This window comes from Piliocolobus tephrosceles, chromosome 10 (assembly GCF_002776525.5).
Source record: "Piliocolobus tephrosceles isolate RC106 chromosome 10, ASM277652v3, whole genome shotgun sequence".
In the NCBI taxonomy this organism is placed as follows: Eukaryota; Metazoa; Chordata; class Mammalia; order Primates; family Cercopithecidae; genus Piliocolobus; species Piliocolobus tephrosceles.
Window position 1 is genome coordinate 121838415 of NC_045443.1, and position 24416 is coordinate 121862830.

Consider the following 24416-nt stretch of genomic DNA (forward strand, 5'->3'; position numbering starts at 1 on the left):
CTCAAACCACCATACCTGTTCTCCTCAAACCTCCAGGCTCCCCATTGCCCTCTTCTCAGCAGATGGCCTTGCTTCCTGCTTCCCAGCAGCCAGGGACTCTCAGTTTCTACTTAAACACACACACCACTTCCTGCCTTCACCTGTTCACGGCGGCGTGTCTTTCCCCTCTCCAGGGCTCATTCCTCTCATGGAGCTTTGGATCCCGTCTCCATTGGCCCTTTCTGTTATTTCTTTTCTCTCCCATAGTTTCAGTCTTTCCCTTTCATTGGAATTCCTCTCATTTTTATTTCTTCCCTGAACTCTTCCTTGAAGTCTAACATGCAGATTATAAATAGGGCTACAGTGTGATGAATTTTCACAGCTGTGAGATGAGCACACCTGTGTGCACCAATGCCCAGATAAAGACAGCACATGACAACGATCCCTAGAAATTCCCTCATGCATCTTTCCAGTCATTAGCCCCTCTGTCTCCTCTGTTGTGTAACAGCATCAATTGATTTGCTTGTTTTTCAACTTTATGTAAGCAGAATCATTCAGTATGTGCTCTTCTACTTGGCTTCTTTCAAACTGAGTCATTAAATGTTGGTCTCCCGTAGCTTAGTCCCAGGGCCCTCTTCCCTTTTCACCCTTTCTTGGTAGGCAGTCTTATTCCCTCCCCCTGTTTAAGTTACCATCTAAATGTTAATGGCTCACACATGTATACCTTATAAAGTCCTGATTTCTTATCTCAGTGTCGGTTCCATCCGTCCAGCTGGTGTCCTTGACATCCACTTTCGGATATCACGAGCATGTCCAAAATGGAAGTCACAGTCTTTGTCCGCAAACCTTGGTCTTTCTAGAGTTTTCTGTCTTACTGAACAGCTCCGTCTTTATCCAGTTATTCAAGTAAAAGACCTGGCAGTCATCCTTGGCATTTCCTTGTCCCTCACCCATTGTATTGAAACTGTCACCAAGTCTGATGGATTTTTCTCTCATCATCATTGTTTTAGTCCAGATTTTGATCATTGTTTCCAACCCAAATGACTACGATGATCCCCTACCATGTTTACCCCCAGATGCTCTCGCTTTCTACCCATCCATTAATTTCTGTATTTTAGCTACAGTTTTCTATTTAAAATGGAAATCTGATATTACTACCAAATTTTAAGACAAAAGCTAACCACTGTGGAGGCTTCCACTGCTTTGAAGATAAAGATCGTGATGCCTAACTTCTCCCCTCTCGTCTGGCACTGAGCGTCTCCAGCCCAACTGGCCCTGTTCTGTCCCATGCTTGCCTCCTGCCCCTCACCATGGTCCTCCATGCATGCCTTTCCCTCAGGTCATGTATCTTCTCTTTACCCTGCAGAGGCCTCCTCTAGATCTGAGCTCAGCCATCAGTTCAAAGTGGTCTCCCCTGACCTCTGACCCCTGACCAGGTCAACCTCACTTCCAGCCCATTCCGAGGTGCTCAGAGCACTGTGCAGGGCTGTTTTGGAGCATTTCATACAGATTTATTTGACATTTTCTTGTGGACACCTTTGATGAACGTTGTCTCCCCATTAGACTGTGGCTTGCACTCGAGAAGGGACTGGCTATGATTCTGCACTGCTGAAGGCACAGAGGCTGACATAGGTTAGACACTCAGTAAACATTTGGTGCTTGAATGACTGGAAGACAGAGAGATGTAGGAGTTTCAGAGATTCACAGATTGATAAATTCTCTGGAGTTTCTGCTGATCAAGGAACTTGCATTCAAGAGAGCAGGGAGAAGAGCACAACAAAGGAAGCATGTGCCGAAATGAGCACAATAATTCCAGGCAGTAAGTGGTAATGTTCCGTACAAAAATTAAGCGGAAAGAGGTGATCAGAAAGGTGTGAGGCCAGAGAGGTAAGTCAGCTGAAACTGACAAGCCCAGGAGCTGCTTTCTGGGAAGATAGCGCATGTGCTGAGGCCTGAGTGTTGAGCAGATGCCAGCTCCCTGAGGACCAGGAAGAAGCTGGGCAGGGGGCTCATGTGAAGGTACTGAAGGCACATGAGGCTGGCAAGCTTGAAGACGAGAAAGAAGATGAGGGAGGCTGGTGTGTGGTTTGCAGAGAGTGCGGGAGGTGAGGTTGGAAAGAGGCGGTGGCTGGGCCACCTCCAGCTTGTGAGCCAGTGAGAGGATGTGTGTTCTAAAGAGCAATGGAAGGATTAAGCAGGGCAGTGACGTTCTCTAACTTATGTTTTTAAAAGATGAGGGTGACTACTGGTAGAAGTCCAGTTGAGGAGGAGCAAGAATGAAAGCCAGAGAGACCCATGGTTGAGAGGCTGTTGAAATAGTGCAGGCAGGAGGTGACCGTGGCCTGCACAGGGTGGAGCTTGTAGTGGCCTTGGAGAGATGTGAGGGCAGGGCTGGGTTATGTTGTGGAGAGGAGGTAGAGTGTGCGGTGATTTGCATTGGTGGTGCTGGAGGAAAGCAGAATTAAGGACAATGCATCTGGATGGATATTGGTGCACTTGACACAGATGGAGAAGAGTGAGGAAGGAACAGTTTGAGGGGAAATTTGGTTTGGAGATGTGGTTGTAGTGCTTTTCAGCAGAGGTTATGGAGCAGTCCAGGGCTGGAGATAAAACCGGGAGCCAACATCAAGAGAGTATTTTAGATCACATGACTGGTGAGATTACTTAGAGGGTATAGATTCAGAAAAGAAGTAGTCCCAAGCAGGAACCGTGAAGCACCCCAGGATTTAGAAAAGTTGAACAGAAGAGAGGTCAGCAGTGAAAGAAACAAGGAGTGGCTAGTGAGGGGCAGGGATGGGCCAGCTAAGAAAGCAGGTGTTTCCAGCCCTGTCTTGGGGCCCTGTCCTGACGGAGGCAGGACATGTTGGGAAAGAAACATGTTTTCTGTGGCATGTTGGGAAAGAAACCTGCCTGTAGGGGCAGGGGACAGCATGAGGATAGCAGGGGTGGGGCTGTGAGATCCAAAACAATTTTAAGGAGGAAGATACAGAACATGTTTGTGTGAGAATGGACCTATAGCTAGGATGGAATTGACAGTGGCAGTGAGAGGGAATACTTACAGGGTTCCATTTGGAGAAGGCCCAGGAAGTGTACTCATGGGCACAAGTGGAAGGGCTGGTCTTTCCCAGCAGCAGCGCACCCCCTGTTGGAGTAGAAGGTGTGAATACAGGTGGCCTAGTGGATTTGCAGTGGGAAAATGAAGGGCTTGCCATCTAATTGCTTCTTTTTTTTGAGACAGAGTCTCGCTCTGTCGCCCAGGCCGGAGTGCAGTGGCATGATCTCGGCTCATTGCAACCTCTGCCTCCCGGGTTCACGTGATTCTTCTGCCTTAGCCTCTAGAGTAGCTGGGATTACAGGCCCATGCCACCATGCCCGGCTACTTTTTCTATTTTTAGTAGCAATGGGGTTTCACCATGTTGGTCAGGCTGGTCTCGAACACCTGACGTCGTGATCCACCTGCCTTGGCCTCCCAAAGTGACGGGATTACAGGTGTGAGCCACTGCGCCCAGCCTGCTTCTGTTGTCTTCTTAATCAGAAGCAGGCTCTTGGCAGGTTATCAGCCACGAGTGAGGGAGTCAGAGGGAAGATGGGAGATTTGAGGAGAAAAGGAAATGAGGAAATAGCAATTTAAAGTATTGGGAAAATGTGTGTACTGAAGACTTTTGGAAGAATTTAGGGCCACTCCAGTGCCCATTTGAAATGTATGGTCATGAGTTAAATAAACCTGGCATTATTCAGCCACTTGGGTGCCTGCATGGATAGGTGGAGAGTTGGGTTTGAATAAGGTGCGGTGTCACTGAGAGTAGGTGGGGCCAGAGAGTTCTGGTGAGCACAGAGAGAAGCTACCGACAACAGACAGGGAACAAAGGGTCAGGCCACTGGGTGCAAGTCTACTGCATGAAGTTCCTGGAGCCAGTTAGCTGGAAGGGGAGGGAGCACCCAGTGTCCAAGAATGGGTTGCTCAACACAGATTTGGGAGGGAGCATAGTTTCTGGGGGTGATAGAGCTAGAGTGTGGCCATGGAAACAGTAATGATGACAGAAGAGAGAGGTGAACCTGGGTGGAGGGAGGGCATAAGGAACCCAAGTCAGCATTGGAAGCCAGGAAGTAAAGACAAAGGACAAAGACTGAAAGAGGACTGGAGGTCCTGAGGGAGCAAAGAAAAGGTAACATAGGATTAACAGAGCAGAAAGCTGGAATAGGATGTTTTGGTTAAAGGCTAGAGTTTCACTCAAGATGGACAGATTCCTTACAGACTTCTGAGTGAAAACCATTGAGCCATATAATGATATGGCTGGACTTGCATAGGTTAGTGTTGTCCGTGGAGGTGGAGGCAGTGTTTATTTAGCTCTGTAATTTAGAACACCGTTGTATTCTTTCTGACGGCTTCAGATTGTCATACAGGGATTTTCTTTTCTTTTCTTTTTTTTTTTTGAGGCGAAGTCTTGCTCTGTCACCCGGGCTGGAGTGCGGTGGCTGGATCTCAGCTCACTGCAAGCTCCGCCTCCCGGGTTTACGCCATTCTCCTGCCTCAGCCTCCAGAGTAGCTGGGACTACAGGCGCCCGCCACCTCGCCCGGCTAGTTTTTTGTATTTTTAGTAGAGACAGGGTTTCACCGTGTTAGCCAGGATGGTCTTGATCTCCTGACCTCGTGATCTGCCCGTCTCGGCCTCCCAAAGTGCTGGGATTACAGGCTTGAGCCACCGCGCCCGGCCCTCATACAGGGATTTTCTAAGCCAGGGGTCCCCAACCACTGGGCCACGAATGGCTGCCGGTCCATGGTCTGTTAGGAACCAAGGCCACACAGCATGAGGTGAGTGGTGGGCAAGCCAGTGAAGCTTCATCTATTTATAGCCACTCCCCATCGCTTGTGTTACCTCCTGAGCTCCACCTCCTGTCAGATCAGCGGAGGCATTAGATTCTCATAGGAGCGTGAACCCTGTTGTAAACTGTGCATGTGAGGGATCTAGGTTGCCCGCTCCTTATGCGAATTTAGTGCCTGATGATCTGTTACTGTCTCCCAACACCTCCAGATGGGACCACCTAGTTGCAGGAAAACAAGCTCAGGCTCCCACTGATTCTACATGATGGTAAGTTGTATAATTATTTCATTATATATTGCGATGTAATAATAGTAGAAATAAAGTGCACAATTTAAGCATAATGCACTTGATTCGTCCCAAAACCATCATCCCTGCCCCCAGTCTGTGGAAAAATGGTCTTCCACAAAACTGGTCCTTGCTGCCAAAAAGGTTGGGGACCACTGTTCTAAGCAAAGGCTTACTGGCTTACATTTTATTATGGAAAATTTCAAATGAACTCAAAAGTAAAAAAAAAACAAAACGTACTCCTATGGGCCTGTCACCACAGGGGTTGAACCCAGGTTCATAAACCGTGAGCTTTTTGCTGTTCTTATTTTGTCCACCCTCTCTACTTCTTTGTTCACACAAGAAGCCAGTTTATTACTTGAGTTGGGTTTTGTTGAATGACCACAAGTCACATACTGGGTGCTGGCAGTCCTACGTTAACATGCAGTCAGCATTTTTGAAAATGATGTAAATATATAATACAGTTGTCTATCTTTTAGTTTCCAAAGTTTGTTACTTCACCTTTTGATTGATTGATAATTTATAAAATGTGTGTGTGTGTGTGTGTGTGAGAGAGAGAGAGAGAGAGAAAGACACAGATAGTCCAGCATGTCTGTATTATCCTCATTATATAAAAAGAAAACAGATGCAAAGTAGTGTTAGGTGATATGTTGGCCTGAAGTTCCAAGATTAAGTGGGAATACATTTTAAACTTCCCTCTTTCCTGTTCTCTTGTCTTGGTTGAACTTCATTCATACAGCATCTGCCCTCCGTCTCACATCTCCCATCTTTCTAAAGGCATCACTGGCCCATCCCCACAACAAGCTATCTCCATGCCAGCCCCAAGTGCTCGCAAGACATTATCCTGTACCTCCCTGCCACTGGGCACTGCACCAGTGTGCCCTTCTGCACACCTCTTTCTTTACCAGTCTGGCAGTGGGATGTTAGTTGCTGGGTGGCGCTATTCTCTTCCTCAGTTGGTGGTGACAGCTGGGTCCCTGTGCCTCTGTAGTTCTTGCATGGAGGTCATAGCCTCAAGCAGAGCAGCACAGATGAGGCACTTGGCCTTCTGCTCAGTAGTCGGCATCTGCTGGCTGAACACTGTGGACATAGTCTGATGTCAAGGCTGAGTGGCTGCTAATTCCTTTAGGAGTGTAACTGGATTTTTCTCTCCTGCCCAATCAAGGTGATTAGTCTTTATTTCATATCCAGCCTGTGTTGAATATAATCCAGTTCAGAGTCCACTTTGTGGAACATCAGCTGTAGCTCACCAACCTCTACCTCCACATAAATAGTTGGCGTTCCTCTGATGCTCTGATCACCCCATTAGGGCTGCTGCGGCCGACTCCTGCAGCCTCGGCCCTATGCTGGAGTGGTAGTCTCCCTTACATGCAGCGGGTTTGCGTCTTCTGCCACTAGAGTGAGGAACTTTTGGTCTGAGCAACCCTCAAGGGAAACCAACTTCATTCTCCCAGCCTGTTAGTCCTGTACCTCCGTCTTCAGGTTCCCCTTTCTTATGCCGTGGCCCAGAGCATGTATTCTCTCAGGATACGGTTTCCTTGTATTTAAGACTCAGTTTTTGACTTTCTTGAATCTCAGCATCAGTTCTTTATAAGCTAGTTGCCCTCAGTTTTAATTGTACTGAGATATTAGTACTGATTCAGTATTCTGTGGTATCACAAACTACAGGGAGAGAGGAAAGGCTCCTTTTCATGGAAGGTGAGGATTTGAGATAGATGGGCTAAATTTTAAGCTTTCGTTTTCTCGGTTTTCAGCTGCACTGTGATTTTGCTGTTTGAGTTCTCCTCCAGTGTGGGTCGAGTGCACAGAATGCTGGGGGCATTCCTGAGCTCGCAGGTGCAGGCTCTGTTTGTCCTTGGCAGTGACAGGCTTCCCCCTCAGGTCGGAAAGAGAGGCTTGCAGTCATATGGCATGTCCTCTTGAAACCCCCGGTAGGACGTTGATTATGAGACATAAGGGGGAGTCTGGAGTGAGAGACAGCCTTGGGAACGTGGTGCATTCAGGATCTGTGACCTCTGTGGGGTTCCATAACCTGTATCTGCCTCTGGATTTACAGTCGCCTCTATCTGTGTGGAAGACTTGGGCAGGGGCTGTGATACGCGAGTCTGTACTGGAGATCCTTTCTGTGTGTTGGCCTTTCTGTTCTTTGGTTGGTCACATGGAAAATTTGCCGGAGTTTCTTTTATCTTTCTTTTTCCTACAAAATGCAGCTTACCCCTCTCATCCCCTCACTGTACAGTGAGACTTATAGACAGGTCCAAGGATTTTATCTGGAAGGAATGGCAGTGTCTGATTCCTGAAGAAGAACTCCAATGGGAGGTCATATCAGACTCCCCTGTCAGGGACCTTGGTGTTGAACTATTGCCTTTCTGAGCAGAGTTGGACTCTACTGAGGCTAGGCTGGAGGAATGCTCTAACTGTGGCAGCTTGATTCCTGGAGGGGGTGCTGGAAGACACCCCTGCTGGGGTTAGCTTGCGAGGGAAAGAGCAGAGCACAGTGCTGCTTCCTTTGTCCTCTGCTCATCCCTGCCGCCACTGCCTTGTCCTGCTGTCCAGAGACCTCTTCCTGTGCGCATTCTCCTGTGCTCAGGATTGACTGGGGAAATGAGGGCTGTTTCGGGGATTATATTGATTTCAGTCACAGTTGCCCCTCTATGCGGTGGTCCTGGGATTAGTTGGCCATTGCCAGAAGAGCAGGAAAGGAATATCTTCTCAGCATTCACACATTTTTTTTAAATCATGAAGATTTCAACCATACATAATATTTTGCAACAGAATATTTTAGAGTAGAATATTTTATTCATTTATCTCTCACCTAGATTCAATGGTTACAATGATTTTACCACATTTACTTTGTCTGCTCTTTTTTACTCCCCCCCCCCCCTTTTTTTTTTTGGTTTGCTGAAGCATTTTAAGTCACACATATCAGATGACATGTCCTATCAATCCTGTTCTTCACTGTGCATCCCTAAGGCTGTAGACATTGGTTTACATAGCTACAATGACATGATCACATAGTTAACAGCACACAGTGTAATCTCATACCCCTAATCACATTTCCTTGACTGTCCCCTTTTAGCAGCTGGTTTGCTTCAGATTCCAAAGAAGGTCCTCCGATTATATCTGATTGTTATGTCTCAAGTCTCTTTCATTTAGAGCACCTCCTCCCTCCTTACCATCTTTTTTTTTCCCCCATGTCCTTATTGCAAAAAAAAAAAGGGGGGGGGGCAGTTGTCCTGTAGAGTGGCTCACCTGTTGATGTTTTGCTACTTGTTTCCTAGTAGTTCCTCTGTCCCTGCAGTTCTTTCCATTAAAAATTAGCTCCAGAGGCTTAATTAGGTTTTGCTTCAGTCTTTTGGCAAGAATGTCTTCAGGGGGTGCTGGGTGCTTCCCATTGCACCACAGCAGGAGGCACACGTGTCTGGTTGTTCCTCTTTGAGTCATGCTAAGATCGATCGATTCCTGGCTTCAGGTGGTGACAACCTGATTCTGGCAATGCCAAGTCCCGGATCAGCCTTCCAGCCCGTTTTTTCACCCATTGCTTATCATAGTCTGAATCAGGTGTTTGATGAGGAGTATGCACATATTAGCTGGTTGTTTCTTTGTCTTGAAAGAGAGTTCATACAGGAAATAGGATAGATGCTTCTCTCCTTTTAATTACCAATTTTCAGGGTAAGAAGTTGGGCCCCTAGTTAATTCCAATTTTGTTTCAGTGCCTTGGGTCTCTCTCTCTCTCTCAAACAGAGTCTAGCCAGGGCCTCTCCATCTCTCTGCCTGCCTGTCTCTTTCTTCCCCATTCCCTACAGTCATTATGAGCTCCTGGGGTTTGTATATTTAATGCGTCTCACTCGATTGCCTTTCTTATTCCTTTTGATGTTCAGTTGCATAATTGGCTCTGTGTTCCTTTGGCACAGCCCTCCTGCTTTCTGGCATAACAAGATGTCCCAAGCTCATTTTGTAAGTGCTACTCTGGCTTTGAACCCAGCCGTTCCTCCAAGGACCCCTTGCCTCTTGGTGGGGAGAGGATTTAAGGGAAGGGGCTCTAGGTGTGCTCATTGCTATCGCTTCTTACTGCTTCCAGGTCTTTTTGGTGATGGCTAAAAAGAAAAAAAAAAAAAGTGAATTCAAACTGATATCTCTAAGTCAAATTTTATATTACAGAATTTTTTCTTAACTTTGATTTTATACTTAAATCGAATTTTTCTTACATTGAATCTTGGCTAACAACTTTAACATAAACTACGTATTTGTATTAACCTACTTTAAAAGACACCAGTAACAGTTAAATTGTTGAAAGAAGTGTGATTTCTTTGCAGCTTATTTGTCAAAAGAATATGTTCTAGGCATGTACAATCAGTGTACTGTGCTCAAAAGGCATTTGTGGCTATGTCACCAACATGATAGGTTTATTCTCTTTATTTTATTTTAATATTCATTTAATTTTGTTTTTTGACTATAGAAGCATGTTTCCAGAGTCAGAACCATACAACAGTATATTCAGAGAAGTCTCAACTGTATTCTCCCCCATAAGTAATCATTAAATTAAATTCTGGATTATCTTTCACTATGCTTATTTTTTTTTTTATTTAAGATAGGGTCTTACTCTGTTGCTGAGGCTGGAGTACAGTGGCACAATCTTGGCTCACTGTAGCCTTGAACTCCTAGGCTCAAGCCTTCTTCCTGCCTCAGCCTCCTGAGTAGCTGCGACTACAGATGTGTGCCACCATGCCTGGCTAACTTTCTAATTTAATTTAATTTTTTTTGTAGAGACAGGGTCTCCCTATGTTGCCCAGGCTGGTCTCAAACTCCTGGCCTCAAGTGATCCTCCCACCTCGGCCTCCTGGCATGCTGGGATTACAGGCATGAGCCGCTGTGCCAGGCCAGTGTTTATTTTATATATTACCTTCCTTTTTGCAGAAAAGGTAGCATAAAACATATACTATTGTGTACCTTAGGGTTTTTTTTTTTTTAAATGTGACCTTGGTTCACTCTGTGTCAGTGCGCAGTGCCGTCCTCAAAAAAAAAAAAAAAAAAAAAAAAAAGGATTTTGCCTTGTGAGGAGGTGCCATACTTGATTCAGCTAGTTCCCTATCGATGGCCTTGGGTTGCTTGCAGTTTCGCTGCCAAATACTGCCTCAGTGAATAACCGAATATCAGTCATTTCCTATTTTTACCAATGTGTCTTTAGGATATATTCTAGAATTATTACTAGGACAAAGGATGGATGCAAACATAATTTTTGTAGATATATGACCATTTTTGCCAAAATTTTGGGTACCTAATTGAATTTTGTAATTATAACACTTTCACCTAGAAGCAGTCCAGTTTATTTTACCTTTTTAACGTTACATCTCCTCAAACACCCATGCATGTTCTCTTTGTGTGGAACATATTAAAAGCGTTATTTTAAGAAGACTTATTGATTTCATTTAGTTAATTTTAAAGTATCACTGCATATAGAATAAAAGAAATGAAAAGGTTGCTAAAACATAGTCCTAAACCTTAAAAGATTTCAGAGTGAATATTTTGAGATTTATTTTCTTCTTTTATCTCCTCCTTATTCTATTTGTTGTGTATTTTGTCCCCTGGAGGCCATCAAAAGACTGGAAATAAGGCACTAAGAAATGTACCTTTATCTGCCCCACCAGAATGAAGCAGGACATGTGTGTGGGTGCCAGAGGGTGTCGTGAAATACTCTATAGATTCTCAGAAAATATTCGTTGAACCCCTCTCATTGCCAGGTTGTAACAGAGAGCAGCGCACACAGTTCCTCCTTCATGGCACTTACATCCTAGTACAGGAGACAGGTTAAAAACCAGGGAACAAATACAATAATTACAAGTCATGTGGGCTTTAAAGGAATTAAAGGAGATGAAAACAGAGTCTAGCCGGGGCCTCTTTAGGTAGAGGAGGGCAGCTGACCCACAAAGCTTTGCACAAAGTAGGGGAGGGAGTGGTGGGAACAGCATGTACAAAGGCCCCGAGGCAGGAAACGCTTGGGGTGTTTGAGAGCTGAAAAAGAAAGCCAGAGGCAGGAAGCACAGGGGATGAGGTGGGGAGAGGGGCAGGTCAGATGTTTGAGTTAAGGATTGGGTTTTTATTTAAGTACCTCAGGAAATCATTGAAGACAAGTAGGAGAATGACATTTGATACCAACACATCATGTACTTATTCTTTGTGTAGATTAGAAGGCAAGTCAAATATGATGTTTTATCTCCAAAAGCAGCAATGTTGTACCTTCTGAAGTTCAAAGTGGAGATCATTTTCATTGTTGTTCCTTTGTACAGGACAGCTGGTTTTCATACTCACATGTAGGTCTTTTGAGGATTTCTTTTCTCTTTCAATAACGTTCCCCTTGATGTTGCTCAGATAATTACAATGAGTGGTTGTAACTGGATTATATACTTGAGCTGTAAACAGGAGCATGATATCTACAAATTCTCTCCTTCAGACCTGCAAATCCAAGAGACACATCTCTGGAAGATAAGCGAGCTTCTTCCTCAAGACCAAAAAAGGTTTGTGTTACTGCTGTCACATTTATATAAAATTAATTTTGGAATCAATAGCAGTTTTCCAGATAGAAGCATTTTCAATTTATTTATTTACGTTTCTATTACAGGAGATGGCATGATACCCATGTAGGGAATTCCCCAAAGCAAGGCTTGCCATACCTGGACCCCGAGGAGCCTGCTTGCTGGAAAGGCTTTTGTGTCTGATGTGCAGGAGGCAGAATGCCAAACTGACTCTTCAAGGGGCAACCGCAGGGGCTCGAGACCAGCCAGCAGTATCTCATCCTTCAATACAGGGGATATACTGTACAGTCCTTTTTCTAGAAGTGAGAAGTACAAGATTGCTCTACAAGAGGAAGATTCTAGGGGCTCAAAAACAAAAAGGTTTGCACCTTGAGAGCCCCTTGGAATGTTGACAACTCAGGATCTAAAACAAAGTTCTATGTTAATGAGTTACAGAATACACGTGGAAGTCAATGTCACTTTATAATCAATAATAATACTGAGTGAGGAACACTATGCAGGAAGAAACCTTCCATAGAAAGACAGGCAGGGAAAAGCTTAGGCTGACCTTAAACTTACCTAATAGAGCAAGCCTGAGATAGACTGCCAAAATGGCCAAATAAGAGACTCTATGAAATAACAGTCTTGTAACTGTAGTAATTGTAAGGAAATTTTCTCCTCCAAATCACGATACCAAATAGGAAAAATGATCTACAAGTGCCCCATGTGTAGGGAATTTTTCTCTGAGAGAGCAGATCTTTTTATGCATCAGAAAATTCACACAGCTGAGAAGCCCCATAAATGTGACAAGTGTGATAAGGGTTTCTTTCATATATCAGAACTTCATATTCATTGGAGAGACCATACAGGAGAGAAGGTCTATAAATGTGATGATTGTGGTAAGGATTTTAGCACTACAACGAAACTTAATAGACATAAGAAAATCCACACAGTGGAGAAGCCCTATAAATGTTATGAGTGTGGCAAAGCCTTCAATTGGAGCTCCCATCTTCAGATTCATATGAGAGTTCATACAGGTGAGAAACCTTATGTCTGTAGTGAGTGTGGAAGGGGCTTTAGTAATAGTTCAAACCTTTGCATGCATCAGAGAGTCCACACCGGAGAGAAGCCCTTTAAATGTGAAGAGTGTGGGAAGGCCTTCAGGCACACCTCCAGCCTCTGCATGCATCAAAGAGTCCACACAGGAGAGAAACCCTATAAATGTTATGAGTGTGGGAAGGCCTTCAGTCAGAGTTCGAGCCTCTGCATCCACCAGAGAGTCCACACTGGAGAGAAACCCTATAGATGTTGTGGATGTGGGAAGGCCTTCAGTCAGAGTTCGAGCCTGTGCATCCACCAGAGAGTTCACACAGGAGAGAAACCTTTTAAATGTGATGAGTGCGGAAAGGCCTTCAGTCAGAGTACGAGCCTCTGCATCCACCAGAGAGTCCACACAAAGGAGAGAAACCATCTCAAAATATCAGTTATATAAAACGTTTTGCTAAGAGTTTAAAATCTTAAAACCCATAAGTGCCACTAGGAAGGAAACCCTGTATATACCTACATTGACCCAAGAAATATTTACAGCGGTCCCTAGCAGAACATTGTTTCTGAGGAGGCGCATGTGAGATTGATTTGTTGGTTCATGCCAAGTATGTTCCACAGCTTGACTTTGAATGTGGATCTCTGAGCGTCTGCCCAGCAGGATGGCTCTTAGGTCCCAGTCACAGATGTCACTTCCTGGGATTCCAGCACGATGCCTCCATAGTTGAAAGACTACACAAAAAGCCACAATCATTGCCTGACCTCCTGAGTCACCTTCTATCTATGCTTTGCTTAAAAGCTATCCCAGATACTCCCCCTTGAGGAGTTCATGCCCTTCCTTCCTCTTGATTCGAGCATACTGGCATTGCACTGGAAAACGGACAGCTCCCACTAAGATCACGTTCTGGTATTTCTGAGGTTACTTGATTTAGCCCCTACATATCTTTCCATATATCCTATTATTTCTGAACCCACTCTACCTATATGTCCTCAAAATCCCCATAAATATCCATCCCTTCCTAGATGGCATTAACGTTCATTTTAGATTTTAGGTGACTCAATACCCATTCACTTAGCCTGTCAGAAAAGTCATTGGCAGACATATATGTCCTTGAACCTTTTTTATTTGTGTGGATTCTGCTCATCACTGTCTCTGTTAGTCAGACTTAGTTTCTAGTGGCTGCATCACATATTTTTCACTTGAATTTTTTTGGAAATAGCTGAATGTAAATAGCAGGGAGGAAACAGCAAGCAAAGTGAGAGCTTTTCTTCATCCAGAATTGCCCTCTGGGCTCCTTTGGTAATAGATGGAGCTCCTTCCTAGCTAGGGAGACCTTATGAGAAGTGGATGGTAGGAGGAGTCACTAATGTTTCATCTCTGTTTCTGTAATCTTGGGCAATAATGCATAGGAGTTCTTGATACCCCTTCATTGATACACATTGATTACTGTGTATCAGTTCTTTTTTAGGCATGAACGTCTTTATTAATCCATCATTCTTTTCTTCAACAAATATGTATTGAACACCTCCTATATGCCAGGCACTGTGCTAGGTGCTGGGAATACCACTGATGAGACAGACAAGGTCCCTACTCTTGTGGAGTTTACTTCTGGTGGAGGAGACAGATGATAAGTAAACAAATAAATAATGTAGTTTGAGATAGTGATTAAGTGCTATGAAGAAAATAAACTAGGGTGATGATTTAGTGGTAGGGTGGGGTGGGGGTGGGGTGACATTAGCTAGCGGTCAGGGAGGCCTTTCCACGGTGGGCGTTGAGCTCAGGCCGGAGGAGAAGCAGCACTCGCTGGCAGAGCGCACAGGCTGCTGTGGGGGATGAGCTGGTGCGTTTAAGGAACAGGCCAGCACTGGCATTCGCGAGCGGTGGGGAGGGGGAGAGATGACGAGGTGCTCAGTATCCTGACTTTCATAGGCCTTTTTTTGTTTATTTTAATTTTTGCTAGATTGATATTAAAAACTCATGTGGAGGAACTCAAGGAATGTTTGGAAGACCAAAAGTCCCCAATGACAGGAACAAAAAGCAACAAATTTTTAACTTTGTTTCTCTTCTCATTCCTGTTTTCATTGATTTCCCACATGTAGTCCTTTTGCTCAGGAAGTCTTTGGGGGAAATTAAGGATCTTTGAAGCTCTGAAATAGGTGATCAGGTTAGTGGTGTCTGTCAGCTGTCTAAGAGGTTGGAAAGTGAACTACTCAAAATAGTCACGAAAATACTGAAAGTTTGATTTTTCTCTCCATATTTGAATTAATTTTTTCTGTTTGACTGGAAGGGGTTTTTGTATAACTAAAACCTCAGTGCATAAAGGAGATTTAAAAGGAGCACATGATTTAGTGGGTGGGCCATGAAACTAGAGATGGGATTTGGGGGTAAATTTGTCAGTATCTGGATTTTAATCCAGACATCTCTGCTAACAAGCCTTTGGTAAGTCACTTCACATACTTTTCCTCCTTTTTACAAAGAGAGGGCTGGCTTAGTTATTCGCTAAAGCCCCTTCCAGGCCTGAATTCCACAAGTACGATTTACTGTAGTGTCTTATCACTCTTTCATGTCACAATAGTGTGGAGCATTAGAGAAAAGCCTAGACTTTTAGTTGATAGAGAGCCAGTTGAAATATCATTGATAGAATTTTAGTTTTAGGAAAAATTGGTTTGATTTCTAGCTTTATTACTATTAGGTATGTGAGCTTGGGCAAATCGCTTAATCTTTGAGTCTAGTTTTCTCTCAAAATGAGAACATTAGGCTAAATGATTTCCGAGTTTCCAGCTAGTCCTAGAGTTCTATATTTCTACATAGTTGAATTATTTTATCATGCTGTTGCTGGGGAATATGACTAACCCTTTTGAAGCTACTAATTTTATGTCGAGCTTTAAAGTCCATAATTGTTATCTTCAGAAAATATTATTTGACCTACAGTATGTCCAAATCAATTTAATAAAATCGCTTTATAACAGGGTTCTGTGCTTGACATGTAGTTGTGTGAATTCAGTGGTTGTGTGTGGGGGTATGGGTATGGGTGTGTGGTGGGGAATTGGCTTGCACATTAAGCCCAGGGTGACCATGTAATTTATTGTCCAAACTAAGTACTTGAGAGTGAAGGGAGCAGGTGCTGTTGATACTCACATCTGGACAACAAGCCTAGAATGGGCCTTTCTCAGGTACGCCAAGGTGTGAGGACACCCTGGTCTGAGGTCACAGCCACTCAGGTAATAAATGACTCAAGTTAGGAATAATCCGACTGGAGAGAGCACAGTCCACTGAGAGGATTGCCTCAGCTCTGCTGCGGCTCTGTGTTCACGGCGGAATACAGGCCCACAGCTCTTCTAAGAAAACACCAACCTCGATTTTCATACACAATTTAATCTTAAAATGTTGGCAACTAACTCGTCTTCCTTGGGTGACCCATTTTGGTGCTTTCTGTGATCCTCCTGGCGCCCCTAGGCAGTTCCTCCAAGCGCTGCTCTGGCCCCGCTGACTGCAGCCCACGCCCAGGAAGGCGTGAAGTGCTGTCAGCTGAAGCAGAGGGGGCCCACGCTCTGTGCTGCAGTCAAGAGTCTGACTGGCTGTGGCATCTACTAGCTTTGAGAGACAAGTCTGCATTGCGGTTCCATCATTGGGATGGGAGCAACCCAAACTAGCCCTTCTGATGGGGGTGGGGGGTGGGAGCAGGGGTAGGTCATCTGTGATGGAGTCACTCTTGGTGCCTGCTAGGATTTAGGGTGTGAGCCAAGATAAGTCCAGAATGACTGCATGGTTTCTAACTTGGAAACCTGAATAAACAGCAGATTGCCTCTTTCAGATAGGAAGAACTCTTTGCATCAAAGCCCAACATTTCAGATAGTCTGCTGCATGAGAACATGGGCTTGGTTCATCAGACCATCTCAGAAATTGAAGAGGGATTTGTGTTGTGTGAGCATGGACATGATGCCTTCCAAGGGACCTTCCAGCTCTTAGCTCTGTTCTTAAGATTTTTGAATTATTTATCAGTCTTTATACAGTGTACTGATATTCTCAGAAATTTGAAAAACTAGGTGAATGGAAAGCAAATATCAGAAGCAGATGGAAAACATACTCAGTGGTACTAGGAAAAGATGAGAAAGGTGGATACCTACAGGCAAGAGCCATATATAAATAGCAAAGCTGAGTAAAGATCTATAGATTAGAGAGGAAAAGAGGAAAAATGAAGATGATACAGCACTTGCTCTGACCATATTCATTTTCTTAATTTTTCTAAACCTCAAGTTTCTCATCTCTAAAATGATTTTGAAAATACCTAATTCATGGAAACATTGGGAGAAGTAAATAAACATGTGAAGTGCGTAGCATTTAGTGATATAACGAATTCCTATTCCCAGTTGCCTATTAAGGAAGAAAGGTCATGTTACTTGGAATCCTTTTTGTTTTGCTGAGCACTGTGGTGGGTTTGGACATCTAAAACTGGGATAGGACCTGGAGAGGGCTGAATTGCTCCACACGATAAGAGAGAGAACTTGAATCTCCCGGGGTAGTCGGAGGTAAGAAAACGAAGGGTAGACTTGGAGTGGGAGTGGGAGAGGGTACCAGGGAACTAGTGGAGTAGGATAGTCTGAAGTTCTGAGCTCTTGTGTAGGAAAACTTCGTGACCACAAAGTCTTTCCCTAAGGTTAGGGGTGTTTGGCATGGTGGATTTCTTATGGAAGCTGGTGGAAGGGCTGAGTGCTGTATCCAGGGTGAAATGCAACATGTAAGTACCACACGTAAATGTAGTATCCAGAAGAGGGTGCCCCTGAGAACAAGCTCCGAGGAATATGCAGAATATGCAGAAATCTTCAGGGTAGCTAAAAGATTCTACAGGCCATGGAATTAATGGAGTTTTGAGTCAAGTTTACCCAAATCCCTAAGGGGCAGGGAGGCCTGGGATATCTTTATTTCCACTCTCAATGTACGTGAAGTAGAATAATTATAACCGTAAGTAAGTTGAAACTTAAGAATACTTTTTTATCATTCTCATTTAATGTATTACAAAACACATGAACAAATCCAGAGATCGCAAGGCCGTGTGTTTGTTTATGCCAGTAAGAACTTGGCGTAAATATCAGTGGAAAATGACACTTTTACCAAAGCGATTTTATTGTTCAGATTTAGGCATATGTAAATACATTTCTAGAGTAAAGTAGCACATACAGATGTTGTGTATTTTTAGGTGGATGTATGCATTTTATAGACTACCTTCCTAAATGCTGCGTCTAAATGTGGCTTCACTGAGAGACCAACTTTCCCTCCCCTTCTTAATTCTTTGCTGGCCCTGATCCAGGTCTTCTCTGCATCATGAATTATGGTGGGAGTGTTGTGTTTACAGAATTTTAAAACCTAGGACCTGCAGACGGCCTTTGGGGCGGTCTAGAACCTTCTTAAGTTACGTGCAGAATTTTGTGTACATGTAGGTGTATGCCTTTTTCTAGAAAAGGAGGCTTATGTTTGTGACTTTAAGAAATAAAGAACACTGGCTGGCATATGGTTACTCGTGCGGGGATCTTAGGAGCAAAAGTGGTGCCTAAGAGTTCCAGTTAGTGGAATGGATAGGAAACGATGGGTATAATAAACGGAGGGAAAAAGAACACAGCACTGTGTTGTGAAGAAAGAGGGAAAAGGACGTTGGGATAAAATGGAAGGATACGTGTGAGTATGTTGTTAACTCTGGGGCCAGTGGGTAGGCTGTGTGGCAGTTTCAATGTCATATGCTTGAGAGAACAGTTCTGCGAATGGTGTATTAAAAGAGTATAGGTGAGGACAGCTGGGTATTCAGAGGGGACTGGCTGGACATGGAAGGAATTGACTACCTGAATGGAAAACACTAGATCTCAACTGAGTCTGTCTTGGTTACAGAGGAGGCAGTTCTCGCTGTAAAACGGGTGAGGGCCCCAGTACTGGTGTGGGTGTATTTAGGTTCTCAAATAAACCTATTCATATTGCTCGGTGCTGTGTTCTCTCATGTCTAATTTCTATGTCCTACCTCACTTGCCTGGCATCTCTGACTGTTTAAGTTAGTTCTCTTTAGTCTTCATCCTGTCTGTCCCCAAAATGTCTTCTTTTTTTTTTTTTTTTTTTTTTTTCCCCCCTGTTTTCTTCCCCCCCCCTGCCCCCCCCCCCCCCACCCCCCGCACTTCCCTTTCTGAGATAAGGTCAAGACCCACAGGGACTTAGTCTCAAGGGTAAGTCCTGTTTCTACAGTCTGTGGAGGATGACAGGAGAGTGTGGTAGAGCAGCAAGCCCTACTTCCTGGAGCTGTTGTCATGTTGTTATAGTTGAAACAGGCAGTATCTGGAAAGAACTGAATCCTCTGTGTTTTGCTTGCCTCACTTGATCCAGTAGACATCAGGAGAAGAAATAAACAGGAAAGGATAAGATGGCAGGAGTAAGTTGAAGCATATCGTTAATCATAGTAAATGTGAACTGGTTAAATTCTGCTACTTACGGACATTTTCAAGTTGATTTGTAAATGTCATCACAAACGTGTATATGATGATTATGGGAGACCACCTAAAATAAAAGGGTGACGCAAAAGGCTGAGAGTGAAGGGGTGGAAAAAGATCAGGAAATACTAAAAGAAAGCAATTAGTGGTAGTAGTGTCAGTTTATGAAACGAATAATTTGTCAAGAAGATAAATAGTTACATACTTTGATTGGCTCACAACATAGCTTTGAAAGATAGAACATGGTGAGAAATTAAGTAATTCCCAGTCACAACAAGATATGTTAACCCTCATCCATCAGAATTTGAAAATCAACTAGACAGAGAAGGATCTGGCTATTTAACTAGCACTATTACCAAACTTGATGTGTCCACTGTGTGTGAACTTTGTGCAGCAGATCCTCTTGGAATGGTCATGGAAATTAACCATGCTTTGTGCCAGAAAGAAAATCTCACCAGATTCCAAAATGTAGAAATCCCACATGTCATATTCTCTGACTATAATGTAATAAAAATTGAAGTCACTGAGAAAGAGCCAAAAGTCCTATCCATTTCATCCCAAGCTACAAATAAAGAGGAAATCAAGTGTAGTGGAGATGAGTGGCAGAGATGGCACTGTGGGGCACATCTTGTGGATGGGTCTGAAATGAAAAACTTTCATAGCCTTCAATTCATTTATGAGATAAGGAATATGAAACTAAGCAGTCAAGCTGGAAAAAATACTGCAGGATTTTAAAATTTTACCAAATGACTTTTGAGCCTTCATCAAGATCATCATATGCTCCTGTTCCTTTCACTTGTCAATGTACTGAGTCATTTTGAAATACAAGGATAACACCTTTTATGGTCATTTGGTGAATTTTTGAAAATTTGCACGTGTGTAACCTTAAGAGAGACTCCTTAGTTATGAATTCATTTAATCAGGGATTTAAAAGCTTTCTATTCTTCTTATTCTGGAATAAATTAAATAGCACAGATTAATATCTGTGCCCCTGGACTACATGGGCGGTATTCATAAAAGAAAAAATAATAAAATCTGTGTCCCACTTCACTTGCCTGGAGTATAAATTAAGGTAACATCTCATATTATTGTTTAAGTCAACCATCTGATCCTTGAAAGTGATAGAACTCATCCAAAATGACTCAGATCCGTGAGGGTGCAGCTTAGAAGCTTTGCCAGTTTTTTCTCTTTTAAAAAAAAAGAGCAAATTTTATCCCCCCCCCCCCCCCCCTTTTTTGATAATTTATAGTTTTCTAGGAAAAAACCTACCTTTTTGGGGGAACTTCAGATATATTTTAGAGATGTATATAACTCTAAATTCTTAAATCTCATTGGCATTTTGATAAAATCTTTTCTTACACCTCCCATCGTATGTTTATATTTTCCATTTTTTTCTTTATTGAACTTGCCACCCTCTCTAGTTCCACTCCCCCAAAGAACCAGACATTGGCTTTGTTGATCATTTCTGCTGGGGTATTTTCCTGTCTTATTTATTACTTTCTTTTATTACCACTAATCATATCCTCTTCCCTTCCTTAATTTAGCTTGTTATCCTTTTTCTAAAACTTTTTTTTTTTAGTTGCTAAAATCCCATGAATTAATCCCAGTAGGCTTTATTTTCAATTATCTAGTTCAGGGGTCAGCAAACTATGGCCCACGGGCCAAATCTAGCTCATCTCCTGTTTTTGTATAGCCCCCAAGCTAAAAATGAGTGTGTTTCTAAATGGTTTTTAACACATTGATATTTTCTGAATACGAAAACTTAATGAATTCCACATTGTGTCAATAAATAAAGTTTTATGGGAACACAACCACGTTGATCCATTCTTGGCTTGTCTGTGGCTGCTTTGATGCTGCAACAGCAGAGTTGCAGAGTTGCAACAGAGATTGAATGGCCCCCAAAGCCTAAAATATTCTTTCTCTGACTTTTTACCAAAAAAATTTCCCCATCTCTTCTGGTCTAAGTCACTTGTGCCAACCACCTGGAAGTTTCCAGAGAAGGAAAGGAGGGAGGCTGGTGCTTCTAGACAAAGTGCAAAGAAGGGTTTACTGAGATTGGGAAGAGAGGTAGATTCCATGAATGCTGGGGGACTGAGCCTCTTATATGAGATGCTTCCGCAGTGGGAGAGCCAGGATGGGTCCAGGCTGCTGAGGACCCAGTGCTGTGCCCCTGGGAACAAATAGCCACATGCAAGCCTGACCTGGAGGAAGGAGGGCCCTCCTGGCTGGCTACTAGCATCTGTGTAAATGACACTGGCTTCCACACAGGCTGCTTAGCACCACCAGCAGGGCAGGACAGAGGCATCTCTCCTAGTCAGTCTTGGTACCACCCAGGAAGCCCATTCTGTGAGAGCAGACTTGGGCGGGATTTGATTCCGTTTAGACAAATAAATGAGGCTTTTTTAATGCATTAAAGGTTGTAAATAGATGGATACCATTAAACTTCATTGTATTATTCAGATTCTTTGTATTGCATTTACTATTTTCCTACTTGATCTTGAAAGTGTTTGAGGGAACTCTCTTCCACTATGCTTCTGGTTTAATTTTCTCTGTATTTCTAATTCTGTGCTGTTCTGTGCTGTTCATTTTATAAATATGCATGATTTTGTTTCAGTTAGGCTTTTTTTTTTTTTTTTTTTTTTTTAGTTGGGGTCTCGCACTGTAGCCCAAGCTGGAGTGCAGTGGTGCAATCTCGGCTCACTGCAAGCTCTGTCTCCCAGGTTCAAACCATTCTGCCTCAGCCTCCCAAGTAGTTGGGACTACAGGCACCCGCCACCATGCCCAGCTAATTTTTTGTATTTTTAGTAGAGATGGGGTTTCACCATATTGGCTAGGCTGGTCTCGAACTCCTGACCTTGTGATTCACCTGCCTCGGCCTCCCAAAATGCTGGGATTATAGGCATGAGCCACTGTGCCCAGGCTCAGTTGGGCTTTTTATGAAAGTGTGTAAAATACCAGGTTCATCCTGTTCAATGGTGTTTGCTTGAGTTCTACATTGATATCCCTACCTTCACTCAATTTTGTTGTGTTTGACTCAGATATGTTTATCTCTTAAAATTATCTTTTTTTGTAATTTTGTATTTGGGGAAAAGTATGACATGCACACATTAGAAAATTCAGAAAAGAGTCTAGCCTGACTCTCATTCTTGATTCCCAGATTCCCTGCCCCAGAGCAGCCACTTTCCAGTGTGGCTTTCCTGAGATGGTTCCTGTATATGCTAACCGGAGGTGTGCACACACATCTTGCTGTTTCCCGAGGACATGATTGCATTCTGTGCTTGTGCTGTCGCAATGTCATTAATTTTCAGTGAGCAGTGCTCCTAGTGACTGTTAGCCACCAATGCTTGCATTTTCTTTTGGTGGCTCCATTACTTCCTGCCATATGGAAGGCCTCAGTATATGTCACTAGGTCTCTGTTGATGGAAGTTCCCCTGTATTTTCTTCTACTACTTTTAGGCTTTTGTTTTTTACATTTACATCTTTGATCCATCCACAATCTTTCTGTTCTTTTCTGTAAGGAATATGGTAGACTCAAATTTTAAAAATTTCCCTGGCTGCTTAGTTATTACTCTGTGACTACTTACTAAATCTTTTCTCCACGGATTTGAAATGCCAACTATATTGCAAGTAAAATTCTTATTTGGATCTATTTCTGTTCTAGCCAAATCCCAACTTTTAATTACTGGGTTTTTTTGTTGTTGTTGTTGTTTTGTTTTTGTTTTCTTGAGACAGAGTCTTGCTCTATTGCCCAAGCTGGAGTGCAGTGACGCGATCTTGGCTCACTGCAAGCTCCGCCTCCCACCATTCTCCTGCCTCAGCCTCCCGAGTAGCTGGGACTACAGGCACACGCCCCCGTGCCTGGCTAATTTTTTGTATTTTTTAGTAAAAAAAAATGGGTTTCACCATGTTAGCCAGGATGGTCTCAATCTGACCTCGTGATCCGTCCACCTCGGCGTCCCAAAGTGCTGGGATTACAGGCATGAGCCACTGCACCTGGCCAATTACTGAGTTTTTATTATTTAATATTTGCACAGCCATGCCCTTTATTACTTTTTTTCCCAGATTTCCCCCATCTATTCTGAAATGTTTGATCCTTTCCCTTTAAACTTGATTGTATTTTGTCTTAGCTATGTATTTTGTAAACAGCACAGGATAAATTTTTTTTGACTGAACATTCATTCCTTCTTTTAATAAGGACACTCAACGCATTATCCTTTTTTGTGATATATACTAATTTATTTTATTTTATTTTTTTTTGAGATGGAGTTTCGCTCTTGTCACCCAGGCTGGAGTGCAATGGCATGATCTTGGCTCACTGCAACCTCTGCCTCCCAGGTTCAAGCCATTCTCCTGCCTCAGCCTCTTGAGTAGCTGGGATTACAGGTGTGAGCCACCACACCTGGCTAACTTTTGTGTTTTTAGTAGAGACGGGGTTTCACCATGTTGGCCAGACTGGTCTCAAACTCCTGACCTCAGGTGATCCATCCACCTTGGCCTCCCAAATTCCTTGGCTGGGATTATAGACATGAGCCACCGTGCCTGGCCAATATATACTAATTGTTGAATGAGTTATACTATTGCCAGTTGAAAATACAAAAACAAAAACAAACAAAAAAAACTATGTATTTCTATCATTTAAGTAAAATAAGTACAAACCTCAATTTCTCAGGGACGGGAACACCTTATTTTGGAGGAGGGGACAGGGTGTTTCCATTTCTTAGAGTCACCGCTGGAGTAGACTCTGCTGCCTTTACCCCATAGACACTGCAGACTCAGGCTGTGTGTTGGGGGGTGTCCTTTATTGATGGTTTATAGCAACAGGAGGGTTCCGTCTGTGTGCAGCAACTGCATGTTGAATGATAGAACTTCTGTTCTTGCAGTCTCTGGCCATTCCTGTACCTGAGGAGTCCCACAGCTGCCCTCACACCAGGCCATAACCTCCCATGATGCTGTTGGGCCTCTTTACCTTTTTTGGGGAGGGTGGTGACAGGATCTTGCTCTGTCACCCAGGTTGGAGTGCAGTGGTGCTGTCAGAGCTCACTACAGTCTCAGCCTCTGGGTTCAAGTAATCCTCCCACCTCAGCCTCCCAAGTAGCTGGGACTATAGGCACGTGCCACCACACCCAGCTAATTTTTAAATTTTCTGTAGAGATAGGGGTAGCAGGAGAGGTCTCGCTTTCTTGCTCAGTCTGATTTCAAACTCCCAGCCTCCAGCCAGTCTCCTGCCTTGGCCTCCCAAAGTGCTGGGATTACAGGTGTGAGCCACCACACTGGGCTTCCTTCCCCATTCCTGACCTCCTCTCTC

At 43.5% G+C, this 24416-nt stretch overlaps 1 protein-coding gene across 13 annotated transcripts in view; it reads left to right on the forward strand.

Moving 5' to 3' along the window:
- ZNF664 (zinc finger protein 664) overlaps positions 1-15615 on the forward strand; it is a 40516-nt gene extending 24901 nt beyond the window's left edge. For 7 of the 13 annotated variants that reach the window (XM_023206169.2, XM_023206174.2, XM_023206189.2 and 4 more), the window contains 2 exons: positions 11539-11602; positions 11707-15615. In XM_023206169.2, coding sequence (XP_023061937.1) covers positions 12306-13091 — 786 coding nt within the window. In that variant the 5' untranslated portion in view covers positions 11539-11602; positions 11707-12305 and the 3' untranslated portion in view covers positions 13092-15615. Of the gene's footprint in view, positions 1-5012; positions 5070-11538; positions 11603-11706 lie in introns of all 13 variants that reach the window. The other 6 variants (XM_023206167.2, XM_023206159.2, XM_023206163.2 and 3 more) reach the window with 1 other exon arrangement.
- Positions 15616-24416: the final 8801 nt, after the last annotated feature.